Below are 13,879 nucleotides of genomic sequence, written 5' to 3' on the forward strand. Positions count from 1 at the left end.
TATATGGCATGCTGATTTTTCTCTCCTTTTCAGAAGAGAAACCTGATTGCTCCAAGGCCCGCTGTGAGGTCCAGTTTTCTCCTCGCTGTCCAGAAGATTCCATCTTGATTGAAGGTTATGCTCCTCCTGGGGAATGCTGTCCTCTCCCAAGCCGTTGTGTGTGTAACCCTGCAGGCTGCTTGAGGAAGGTTTGCCAGCCTGGCTATTTGAATATATTGGTTTCTAAGGCATCAGGAAAGCCAGGGGAATGCTGTGATCTCTATGAATGTAAACCAGGTAAAAATGGACACAATTTTTTTTTTTTTTTTTTCAATTTTCAGTCTAATCTATCTAACAGTTTATATAATTGAATCTGATTAAACCTGTGTAGTATCTGGATGATCTTCAAAATTTAAAAGATATTTGTGGTCAACACCTACTTAAAAAAATAATAATAATAAAATTTTCTTTCCCTTTTTCTTAAAACATTTTATTTAAACTGAGCAACCAGCGAAAAGCAATCTTTAGTGAAAATACTGTACTTCAACACACAATACTAGTGAGAGTGACATAATTTGTTAAGATTTTATTCTCCAAAAGTTTTTTTTCACCGTGGGAATACTTTGTGCATAAAACAGAAATCTTAATTCAGTGCTTAAGATTTATCTAGGTTACAAATTGATGACACTTAAAAATTACAGAGCAAGAGGACAGCAGAAGAGCATAGTCAAAGGCTTTATAGCATTTGCATTGTCTACCCATTTTCCATTGCATGTGAACACAAACAACCGTTTCTTGTGATTTATTATTCTTGATGAAGTAGAAGATACAATTCACTCTTCTTTTTGATCCAGGTGTTGGTAAAGATGAGTAATAAAAATAGAGGAATCAAAACAGGCATATAAAGTAGTAATATCTGAAATTTCATATGTAAAGAGTTTTTAGTACGCTGTCATACCTTTTCTTAAATGCTCCACAAAATGTTGTACAATCTTTGTCTCTCATGCCTCTTCTGCTTGTGTTTTCCCTAATGTCCAATGCGAATCTACCTATGTAGAAATTTAAGTAAATGTTCTCATTCTCTGTCTTAAACAAGTGGCAAACAAATCTTACAATATATGCTCTAGAATATTTTGTCAACCTCAATTGCCTTTCATCTAGAATTAGCAAGTAGACGTTTATTATGGTATAGTTTCCTTGTACTCAGTGTTATGTTGCTCCTCTCTAAGGTTTCCTGAGTTTATCCATATTTCCTTAAAATGTGATGTTCAAAGGCAGAGAACTATTTTGGATGAGTCTTTGTCAGCACTAAATACAGCAGTATTTAGTGTACAATTGTACAAGAATTACTTCTGGCATTTCATACAAAATGGGGGTTAAGAGTGAACCCTTGAGATTTATTTAGTTTGTGATTTCTGTGAACCTGAGATCTTTCTGTAGGATGACGGCAGAAACTACAGTTGGATTATGTGGTAATCCATTCATTTCATGGGGTTATGCGGCTATATATTGTTTTTCTAAAGTGCTTTGCATTTCTTATTGGAGGGTAGAGGAAGCAGAGGCCTTATAGAGTCTCCAGAAGGAGACTAACAGAATTTAAGGGAAGAATAGAGCTTTGCAACAGTGGTTAGGAATTGAGGGGCTAACAGAGAGCAGAGGGTCTGAGACCTTGGTTATTGAAGAAACATATTTTCATCGTCTCCCAGAGCTGGGTAACTTATATGATGTATGGTAAAAACCTAGAAAAGGCAACAATCCTTGAAGGATTCAGAAGCGAAAGAGAAGAGTAGGAGGAGTCTGCATTGGCTTGGATATATGGAAGAGTGAAGCTGAGGGAACAGGGAGGGAGGCCAGCAGTTTGAAGACAACAGGAACTGAAGTGCTGGTGAGAGGCTCAGTGAGGTGAGCACTCTTTTGTGTCCAGGCAAAGATGGTTAATGAAAGGCAGAATGATTAAGCTACTGACTACTTGCTTGCAGTGCCTTGACTTTAGGAAAAAAATGAGTACAATTACAGATGAGTTTGTTAGTAACTCCATAGCCCAATGTTTGTCAAGTTAGACTTCAGCAGCTGCACTAGTTGTGTTTTTCTTTGTGTGTGTTTTGACTGTTTGGGGTAGTGGGAAGACTGAAAGAAAAGCAAGTCAACACAAGACCGAAAAACAAAGGACGGAGTAGTTAATGTTGGCAAGTGTTAGTAGACTACAAATTCCTTACCACAGAGGACGTTTTGAGTTTGTTTTTCTTTTAGTGTTGAATCTTTGTAAATCTCAACTGTTGCTGAGTTTTCAGAGGAGCCTTGTTATCAAGGATGTAAACTGTGCTTCCACAGACAACATAATTTGTACCTGGTACGTGAAGAAAATCTGAATACTGAAATCTTTTTTTAATATTTCCTCATTTTTTGTTGTTTTCAAGTTTGCAAGTCAGAACAAAATGACATGGTTTATGTTATCTAAACTTTTGTGTCATGTTAATCACTATCGTTTTAAGTAAGTTTTCATTTATTTCTTTTTTTATCTGTGAGAATAAGCGCTGGAATATCTTGTTTTATTAAGGTTTTGTATACACAATCATAGAATTCTGGAATTATTTAGGTTGGAGGAGACCTCTAGAGGTCATCTTGTTTGTTCCATCTTCTATACTGTTTTGTGCCATTTATTCTCTCTGTATATATATATGTATGTACTGCCATATGTGTAGTTACATGTGGGTAACTGTTCATGCAGAGTTTCTTATGGAGCTGATATCCATTCTGTTGAATAATGTTTGCATGTCTATGAAGTTTACATGTGGAATGGAGAAAATTTCTCCATATTTTACTACAGGCTTAAAAACTGCAGTTCTGTAATTCCCAGCTCCTCTGCTCTGCGCTGAGAAAACCAAGGGGCCTCAGCTGCTCCTCACACACCTTCACTTCCCTTTGGGTGCTCTCAAAGAGTTTTCATAGAATGGCTAGGGTGGGAGGGGACATTAAAGATCTTCTAATTCCAATCCCCCTGCCATGCAGAGGGTTGCCACCAACCAGATCAGGCTGCTCAGGATCCCATCCAACCTGGCTTTGAATGCCTCCAGGGATCTTTTATTTCTTTCTTAAATTGTGGAACCCAAAACTGCACCCAGTGCTTGAGGTGAGGCTGCACAGTGCAGAGCATTCCTTCCTTCATTCTGCTCACAGTGTTGGGTCTGATTCACTCCAGGGTATGATTGGCCCTTTTGGCTTCCATAGCACATTGCTAACTCATAGTCAGCTTGTCAGTGGCCAGAACCTCCAGATCTCTTTCCATGGGGCTGCTCTCCAGCCTCTCATTCCACAATCTGTACATATATCCGGGGTTACTCCATCCCAAGGGCAGGGTCCAGAACTTTCTCTTGTTAAACTTCATGTGTTTGATGATTGCCCATCTCTCCAGTTTGTAAGTGTCTCTCTGCATTGCCTCTCTGCCCTTGAGAGATTTAGCAGCTCCGCCCAATTTAGTGTCATGCACAAACTTTCTTTGTATGCCATCACATCAAGGTGTGAGAATTAGAGCCTTGTGGAACTTCACTAATGACTGGCCACTAGCCTGATGTAATCCCACTTACTATAACAAGGTTGACCCATCAGCCTTAGGTTTTTTACTAACTTTATAGTGGACTTTTTGTACAAAAGAATACTCTGTAAAACAGTACTTTATTTCTACTCACTGTGTAAGTAGACTTTGAGTAATACATTCAATGAATAAAGTGTGGAATTCAGTTCTTAGTTAGAAATTATGGTTCCTGTAAAAAATCAGGGTGGCTTTTTTTTCTGTGTGTGCTTTGTTTCCTTAAAGACTTTCTTTTCATTTGTTTCTTAGTGAATGGTCTTAAATAGATCTGCATAATGTGTTAACATTAAAAATAAAAATGACCCATGAAAAGATTGTGATGGTATTTGTCTTACTTGCTAAGAAGGCTAAAACATGGTTGAGTAGTGATTTTTTGAAAGCAAGTTCATATTTTTAAAGAGAGTTAAAATCTGATCTGAGATGAATCTTTCTGAAGCTGTGATATAGTTTCCACTTTTGAGTGAAGAAAGGTAAATTAGTAATCATCCTACAGATGTTTCTTATATCTCTATTGACAACTTTTTTGTATGTAGGGGGGTAAGTAATATCATCTCTTTTTAAATTCTAACATCCTTGGAAAGCTTTGGAAAATGTCTTTTGTGTTTGAACCTCTATTGGAAAGGTTGTCCATTTGTCATTTTTCTAGCAGAACTTTAATTTACTTATCTCTAGCATGAGTTCATGGCATGGGAATTACTTCAATTGAAATGATCTTCTTTTTCTGGTACCTAATAATCATTTAAACACTTTCAATTCTAAATCGGATGTTGCCATTTGGAATCTTTCTTCAGAGAATTTGACTTTCTGAGTAATCAAGGCCTGATGGAAAGTCTGAGCTCAGCGGTAATATTTAATGAGTAGTGTTAGATGATGCATAGGGATCTAAGTTGTGCTCCACCCTGGTACAGCTTTAGCACAGAAAATTCTGTCTGGAATTTTTACAGGCTTGCATGAAGGACAAGGGTCAGAAAAATCAAATGTTGTAGATAGTAGAAAGTATAGTTATGTAACTTCATTATTCATTGCTTTCAGAAATAGTACATGGTTGTTGCTTGGTTAGTTTTTTTTTTAGATGCCTTCTTAGAAGGTGATTTTGAAAGAGCTTGGAAAAAGACTTAAGAAAATCAATTGGAAAAGTCTTAGATACTTTTCTAACAGCTGGAGAAATGGCTGATAATGGTAAGGAAGAAAGCAATTAGAACTACTCAGTAAAAATAAGTAAAAGCAGCAGGGATGTATTGGGAAGTACATGTGACAGTGAAGTGAATGAAGTCATGTAGTCAGTGAGAGAACTGCTCTGGAAGTCTGGGAATGTTATCTTTTCTGTTGTGCTTAGCATTTTCTAAGGTGTGAAGAAGTGTAAAGAGGATGATGGATTGTCAAGGAGAGATGAAAACAAATTAAACTATAAACATAACATATGAGGGTATTTTAGGATCCTAATTTTTTTCAGGTAATGTAGAGGGAATGGAGGAGATGGGAAGGGCTTCTGTGGCTTTTGTTTTTCCTCTTTCTTTTGAAAATGTAATTAATGTTACCAAATGTAGTCAAGTTGTATGATGTCATTAATGAGGGAAGAGTTGAAGTGCATGTTGGTCTGAAAGCAAAGGGTGTCGTGTGATGCTTCTTGGCTGTTGTAGCAGTTGACTTTGTACTCTTGCAATAGAACTTCAGGAAACTTTTACTTCTGGGAAAACCAAACAAAACTATAAAAAAACACAAAGACTTCACTGTGCTGAGCCAGTGTTGAACCGCAGGTGCAAATACTGCCTTGTTTTTCAGCCTTTAGATGTGCAGGCAGTTATTTGGATCTCATCTCTGCACTATGTATGCTATTGTTTGAGAAGCTAGTGCAGTATGTAAAGGTGGAACTTCATATAACTGCGTTAATATATTTCACCAGAAAGTTATTTTCTCCTAGTATTTATAGTTTTATGACTGGTTTTGTAGTTTACAGAGGTGATTGCACAGTGCTAGAGGTGAGGCATGGTTTGCAACCTTGATAGGGGTTTCTGCTACAATCTTACAGGAAAAAAAAATAATAACACTAACAGTTACAAATTCAGTGCATGAACTGACGATTCATAAACATTGAGTGCGGCTTCATTAATAGGAAATTTCAACATGTTTGAGTTCTTAAAGTGATGTATTCATCAAACCAGATGTCTACAGCTTAATGTTTCTAGGAGAGACAACAATAATTTTATTTAGACAGGATTTATAATTCTGTTCGCTTTCTAACCCTAAAGCTGTTCATGAAATGCACACATTAGATAATTGCTGGAGTCAAAGTAAGACCTAAAAACAAGTCTAGCATTTCAGTGGTGAACGGTTGCTGTCTCATTTTTTAGAATAATGCAGCTAATCTGAGGAAAACTTTGTAAGTAATACAGAATGTGGTTATAGATTGTTCTGTTACCTTACAGTATTTTCAGCATACTGGAAAGTTAAGCTAAATACTTTCTGAATTTTGAGAAACCAATTTCAATTTGAAGTAGCAGGAACATTTTTTTTCTGCTTCTAATCTCTTGCCTCTCTTCACTTCTGTCATGTGAGGAAAGACTGACAGAGCTGGGAATGTTTAGCCTGCAGAGGAGAGAACTCAGAGGACATCTCATCAATGCATAGGAATGGTCCTGACCAGCCTTATCTAGGTGGCCTGTTAGAGCAGGGTGATTAAACCAGCTGAACTTCAGAGGTGCTTTCCATTCTCTACCGTTCCATGATTATCTCAATAATATAATAACAGATACCTCCTAGCCTGGAGAAAATGTTGAGATGGCATATGAGTGTGGATTGTAAAATTCTGAGAGTAGTGGATAAGCTCACTGTAGATCCATTGTTCACCAAATCCTACTAATCCTAACAAGAATTAGAATTCTGATACTAGCAAGAGGTCAGTGTAAAAAAGTAGTGAATGGTGGGACCTTGCTACCACAGGAGATTATGGAGCAACTATTTAAAAAAAGAAAAAGAATTAGACAAGTTGATGCACAACAGGTACATAGATGTGTATGAGAGTTTTGGGGGCTGGTAGAAGAGGAAGGAATGCTATAAATGGTGTCCTTAATTAGCATCTCTCTTTGTCACCATTGGAGATAACTGGATAGACAGACCAGTACTTTGACATAACGTTTGGTTTTCTTTATTCTGAAGAACTCTTCATCTTGTCAACACAGATGGATCTAATAATGTGCATTTCTGTTTCACTAATCTATCCATCTATATATATATAAATTACTAAACAACTCCAGAATAAGCCTTAAAAATAGATTGTGCATGTGCAGACACAAATCCAGTGTATCTTTTACATATGTTTGTCTATTTCCTATAATAAAGGAATTTTACATTTTAAACAGGTTTTAACTGGGAAAGGAATGAAACAATATTATTTTTAATCGTTTCTAAAGCTCTGGGAAAAAATACATTCCAGTAGTCAAGTATATTTCTAATAATTAATGTTATTCACTAATTTAATGATTACTTGAGGTTGCCTGTACAACTTTTATAATTTTCTCATTAAGTGATATTAGTTGATAACCAAGTCCACAATTTTTTACAGTGAATATTAGAGAGGATGAAAACCTTTTTTCCAGTGTTATCCACCAAGCATGCAGTCAGTAGTTGCATTTTCTGATTTAAATTTGAAGACTGATGAATAACTGATTGCTTAATTGATTTACCAAAAGCTTTTAAAAAATGAGTAAAATGAATTTATTTTCCCCTTCCTCCTTAGTGTTCAGTGTGGACTGCAGCACAGTGGAATGCCCTCCTGTTCAGCAAGTGGTTTGCCCACTGGATAGCTATGAAACCCAAGTCAGGCTGACGGCTGATGGCTGCTGTACCCTGCCCACAAGGTTTGTGTCTGCATTGTTGAGTATTCTTTTTGACATCTATTTTTTAATTCTGCAATTCAAATAATACAGATGCAAGATAACAATGCATACCTCAGAGGCAATAGAATATAATACAGGACAGAACATATATGCAGTTGGTTAAAAGATTATCAGGCTGATAGAAATATTAAATCTGTATTTTTCAAGAAGAAGATTCTTCTTGTGCGAATGCATCAAATTTTACTCAGTTTTTTTGATTGAGTTTCCAGTGTATTCAATTTGTTTTACAAAATGGAATTAAATGATGGCCATGCATGGCAAATCTGACAGAAAATCTTACCTAGCTAAAGAAAACAAGGTATTTTTTCTGTGTAGAATTCTCCTTTAATGTGCAGAAAGATGATGGCTGTCTGAAACCATAGGGAAAAAGAAGTTTCAGATACTCATTTCATTTTATTTCAGTCTGTTAAGTAAGTGTAATTTACTACAATTCAGGAAAATAAGACAATTCTGAGTTACTTTTTTTTTTTTTTTTTTTTTTTTTTCCCCCAAAGTTCTGTGCCACTGTTTCAGCTTCGCTTCTTGCAACCTACTTTCTCAAACCTGATTGAGGGTTATGCCCAATAAATATCTATTCAAGCAAAAGATACCCTTACTGAAAATATTTTACACAATACAGAGATTATTTATCATAGATATGAAACAGGCAGGATTTTTTAGCATGAAAGTCTTTCACACTGTACTGATCTGTCACATACCCAGCCACTTGTAAATCTGTGAAATGGTAATAAATTTGTGAGTTCAGAAAGAAGAAAATAGCAAAGGCTGTACAACCCTAGAATCACAGGGTCACAGAATGGCCTGGGTTGAAAAGGATCACAATGATGATCCAGTTTCCTCTATGTGTAGGGTCACCAAACACCAGACCAGGTTGCCCAAAGCCACATCCAGCATGGCCTTGAATGCCTCCAGGGATGGGGCATCCACAACCTCCCTGGGCAACTTGTTTCAGTGCTTTACCACCCTCCGTGTGAAAATCTTCCTCCTAACGTCTATCCTAAACCTCTCTTGTCTCAATTTAAGACCATTCCCCCTTGTCCTATCACTGTCCACTCTCGTGAACAGCCATTCCCCTTCCTGTTTATACGTTCCCTTCAAGTACTGGAAGGCCACAGTGTGGTCTCCTTGGAGCCTTCTCTTCTCCAAGCTAAACAATCCCTGTTCCCTCAACCTTTCCTCATAGGAGAGGTGCTCCAGCCCTCTGATCATTTTAGTGGTCCTCCTCTGGACCCACTCCAAGAGTTCCATATCTGTCTTGTACTGGTGGCCACAGGCCTGAACACAGTACTGCAGATGGGACCTCACAAGGGAGATCTTTACCACTGGGTACCCTTTGGATACATATTTAATATAGTAGATTCTTGGAAACTGTTGTTTACGTGAAATATGAGGACAGTGGTAAATTTTAACTTTCAAATTTGTTTCGATTTCCTCAACTAAAAACTAGATAGGCCAAATAGGTTTCATTTCCAAAAAAAATAAGATTGAGTTTTATATTTCTGCCATGTGCTGTACTAGTAAAAGTGGTGGGTTTTTTATTGTTGTTGTGTTTTGTTGGATTGTTTTGTTTTATTTTGTTTGGAGAATGAAAAATAATCCACTTTCATCTTTTTATGTAATGATCTAAGCATTCCTTCTATTAGCGAACACAGAATACTGAAAAAGTCAAACTTTATTTGCTTCAGAAAAATGATCATTTAAAAATATTTTCTATTTCTAGGGCATGCATGAGAACTGGTCTTATATAAAACATCTTAAGCAAACAATTCTTTCTTTGAAATCATCTTTTTTTTTTCTTTCTTTGATAATATTTTAAAATATAGCCAGTTGTTTTGCTGTGTGTAAAATGTAACTGTCTGAAATGTACTTGCATGTCTGCATGGTAACTAAGTGACCAAAAGAGTATATTCCCATCTCCTGCATACAAAGACCCCAAGCAGGCTCAAATTGTGCGAATTATTAGATAATTTGGAATCACACTGAAACCACTTGAAAATCTGATTGTTATGCATTTTTGGGTTCAGAGTTTTAACAGGATCAGGGCTGCGATAGATGTGTTCTGAGCTCCTGGAGTCTTATGATCGGATCAGAATTTCTGAGCGTGTTTTTGTGTTAAAATTTGTATAAAGCTGCAGAAAAACATACTTGGAATAACTTCTCCAGATCTTCAGGCAGGTTGAAATATTTATGAGAGTCTTATATTCTTCCATTAATTTTAATTTTGTGACTTAGATTATGTTCCTTTATACAGTTGTAGCACAGCAGAGTATATTTTTGGATTGTGTTAATTCCAATTTTTAAATTAATTAAACCAAAGCAATGGCTCACTTTTTAGCAGAGGAAGTAGGAAGGGATGGATAGCCAAATCTGGCAATGCTAAGACCATGTCAGATGTTTTATATATTGCATTGCCTGCTGACGATCAATTGTTTAGAATCACTATGGCACCACCTTCCTTAAGTAGCACAGCAGCAGATGCATTGGATATAAGGGTATTACTTGAAGTGGGGTGAATAAAGTAACACGGCAGACGTGGGAATAACCAAAAAGAAATATTAGATAAAGGTCAGAAGAGAAGCATAGGTGTGAAAGGTGAAAAGGCAGAAAGGAAAACTATGTTCAGCTACTTTGAGCATGAAAATCAAACCATATGAAATCAGGCTGGGAACTGGTAGGATGGAGGAAACACTGAAAGCTCAGATCTTAATGTCCCATGAGGCTTTCTTATCAAAACTGTTGAAGTCAGAGTCAAGGTTTATGGATGAGTGACTCTATACATGGAAAGGAGGACACTTTAATTTTAGAATTCCTTAATAAACATGTTGAAATATTAACAACACATTGACTGTGATTCAGTTTAGAACTGCCTAAATCAATATCATTATTATTTGTAATCATTAAAGTCAGAAGTAGCATTGTATGCTTTTCTGTACATTTGAGAATAACTTTAAAGCAGAGTGTGCTTCATGTATCTGTAGGTTTTAGTCTTCATTAAACTATTTTTATTAAAATTATTGTCTATTTCAAGAAATAAAAATTCTTTCTTCTGCAACTAAAATAGTGGCTTGACAACAGAAGTGAAGAGAAGTGAGTATCATGGTAAGGAATGAATGGCTGTGTGCCATTCATTTACTTGGTTAACAGCTGACAACTTAGCATACAGCAGGAGCAGATAGATGTATGCTTGTCCTTGGCTCATTTTTAATATGCAGTATTGTTGTTTCCCCTTTCCTAAACACCTTGAAGATAAGTATTTCCTGCACCCTTCCTCCCTCATTTTTTGGGCGTGAGTCAGTCGCAATGAGTCAGTGTCACAGTCCTTTATCTCCTTAGATGAACTCTGAAAACATGCACATGTTGGCTTGAATATCTTGCTGATTGCATGGCTTACTTTCCTGAGAGGAGACAAGCATCCAATAGTATGTTTGCTAAATCCCAGTAAGAAGATTGCTTGACCTGCTTATTTTAAAAGTTCACACCAGAAGCCCAAATATTTTCTAGATTAGAAAAGACTCTGAAATAATTGGTATGTTTGCCCAACAAAATCTCAAGTAGTGTGCCTTGTCTGAGTTTTAGCTTTAAGAATGCCATTTCAAGGTTTTGTTGGGAGAACAAGGGTAAAGAACAAATATAAATGAAACACAAGTGGAGCAAATTATAGACAAACTTTAAGAAGAGTGGGCTGTTAAATTAATGAAACAGGAATACAAGTCATAAAGATTAATTAGTTCATATTTCAGTTAAAAGTGAAGAATGGCTTTTGACAGATACCATTACTTTCTTGCAAAATTGGAGTTTGAAAGGCTTCAGCTTGAGGAATGGGTGAATCAAGATTTTTTGATTCAGACCAATTCACCATCACTTAGTTACAGATGGTTGCATGGCGTTGCAAATGCAAAACTTTCAATTGGATAGAGTGGTGTGGAGGAGTAGCACTATAGGCTTATTGTTTAGAAGTAAACCTCTGAAAGAGTTTCTCCAATGAATTAGTCATAGATCTTTCTTTTTTTTCCTGTTTGAATAGCCTTTGCCCTGTTGGTTTTACTTTATATGCAGTTGCAATGTCTCAATCTGTGGCTGCTTTGAATGACAATTCCAGAGGTTGTTCTGCAGTATCATAAAAAATGATGTTTATTTGACAAGCAAAAGTATTAGTTCTCTGGGTAATATGATAAAATGTTTGTTTTACATTGCAGTGACCTACTCAGCTCTTTCAGGGGACAGTTCACATGTGTGTTTTGTTTTTCTCCTGCATTAAGCTGTAATTGGAAAATAGCCTCAACCACCCTGCCCAATTAAAAAACAAACAAAAAAACACCAGCAGCATACCTTACAAGAATATGCAACCTGAAATATTCCTTAGAATGATTTTGAAATGTATGCATTGGAAACAAGAACATACTTTATGTAATAAAATTTAAGGTGATATTGTACAGTATTTGTCAACAGATAATGAAATCGTTTGAAAGAGATCAATGAAATCGATCCCTGCCACTGATATTTAACAAATTGCATTTTTCCGACGTAGTACCTGTCAATGATATTAATGTTTAAAAACAAAAAACAAAACAATTTTCAATATGATTATACGTACACTAGTGTGGAATTTCTAAATTATTGCCATGATGAATGAATTTAGACTATTTAAGTTTCCAAGCATTGAACTCTATGCTTTATTTATTTATTTATTTTTACATTTTGAGATGTAAACTACAGTATATTCAGATTATCAAGTACCTAAAATTTTACAGTTTTAGGAAAAAGAGTGATGCTTTCATGTAGCAGCTAACCATTTATTTACTCAAGGTTTATGTTAGGCTATATTTGGATATAAATTGAATTCTACTTAAAACAGTACATAAGCAGATTACCATAACTAAAGTCAAATGACTTTTAAAGGCATAGCAGTGTAGAAAAGAGTGCAGAGTACTGTGCAGTTATCACACATGGTGTTGAATTGGAGACACTATTCCTCCATGGAGAGGTAGTTTATTTTTATCAGTGAAAAGCCTTCAAATGATGCCAATTTAAACCATCTTGCATCAAGCTCAGGTTTGCATTTAGGTTTTAACAGAGTTGATGAAAAGCCTAATCAGAACCCCTTAATTTTCATAATGTGTGAAAATAGGTGTTTAGGCACTTTGATGTGTTTTAGTCTTTCAACAGCAAATATCTTTCCTAGGAAAACCATTTTTCCTCATTCAGGTCTGTTATCTGAGGAGTTATTCAGTTCAGAATACTGAGTGTGCTGTACTGAAAATCCACAAAGAACAAGAATTAAAGTAGGACATGTGATCTTCATAGGTAACCAATCTTTTACATTCATTTTGGCCTCTCAGGAGGTGTAGTGAATTGCTAATCCAAAGTTGGAGCACACTCCTCCTTCCCTTACTACAGCTGTCTCAGCAATTCCTGGATGATCTCAGTGTGATGGTTATTGTAGCCTTGGCATCCAGCTTCACAGTGTGGGTTGTTTTGGAAAGTAGTCATATTTTCCTGAAGTCCATAGATGAGAAAAAGATGATTTTTTATTTTTTCAAGACTTATCAGTAAAACTTAAAAAGAAGCTCTTGAGATAACAGAAAAAAAATGTTTCAGGATCTTGATGGCTAGCTTCTAAGTCAAAAATTTGCAAACATTTTCATAGGAACTATAAGATGAGTCTTCTGCAGGGGAAGCTGTAAGACATTGTGGGGTTCATTGCTTGCCTCTTAAAATATCAGCATTTTGCATGTATATTGGATACGCTATAAATACACATTCCACCACTCCTTTCCATCAACTCCAAGGAAGCACTGAATTGCAATTTTCACGGGAGAAATAAATGTTGATCATAACCACTTCCCACTCTGTTTTTCTTGATTACATCTACTTACTCAGCTAATTAATTTATCTGGCAATTGAGTATGTAATTTAATTCAGAATAATTGCTGACATGAAAAGGCAAATTTGTATTTCTAACACAAAGATGAGTGGTCTTGACAATTCTCCTCAAGCTCACCACTGTATGCCCAGGGAGATCCATATTCATAATAAAGAAATAGAAATATCACTTGGATGTTTGCTGTTTATAGGGTAGGAGAACTTCCCAGCAGTTTGCAAACAATCATCAGAGCATATAACATCACCGTTACTTAGGTTATATCAAAAGAATTTCAAGATCTGTTTTCTCTAGTTAATAACAGGGAATATTGTGTTGAAGTTCAGCAGCCACAAGTTACTGTTATAAACATTAATTTTGTAAGCAGATAAATTAAGTACAATTGTAAAAAGTTTGTGAATGCTTTTAAAATAATTTGTCCACTACTCTTTGAAATTTCAGTGGTGAATTTTCAAGAAACTTATTGGCAAAAAGGGCTTTTTGTTTGTTTGTTTTTTAATACATTATTCCCGCTGCATGGAAAATATGTGATTA

At 36.0% G+C, this 13,879-nt stretch overlaps 1 protein-coding gene across 1 annotated transcript in view; it reads left to right on the plus strand.

The window, feature by feature from the left end:
• CRIM1 (cysteine rich transmembrane BMP regulator 1) overlaps window positions 1-13,879 on the plus strand; it is a 160,095-nt gene that overhangs the window by 78,229 nt on the left and 67,987 nt on the right. The window contains exons 3-4 of the mRNA XM_072333167.1: window positions 34-276; window positions 7,305-7,425. Of these exons, the coding sequence (XP_072189268.1) occupies window positions 34-276; window positions 7,305-7,425 (364 nt within the window). The remainder of the gene's footprint in view (window positions 1-33; window positions 277-7,304; window positions 7,426-13,879) is intronic.

This window comes from Excalfactoria chinensis, chromosome 3 (assembly GCF_039878825.1).
Source record: "Excalfactoria chinensis isolate bCotChi1 chromosome 3, bCotChi1.hap2, whole genome shotgun sequence".
Taxonomy (NCBI): Eukaryota; Metazoa; Chordata; class Aves; order Galliformes; family Phasianidae; genus Excalfactoria; species Excalfactoria chinensis.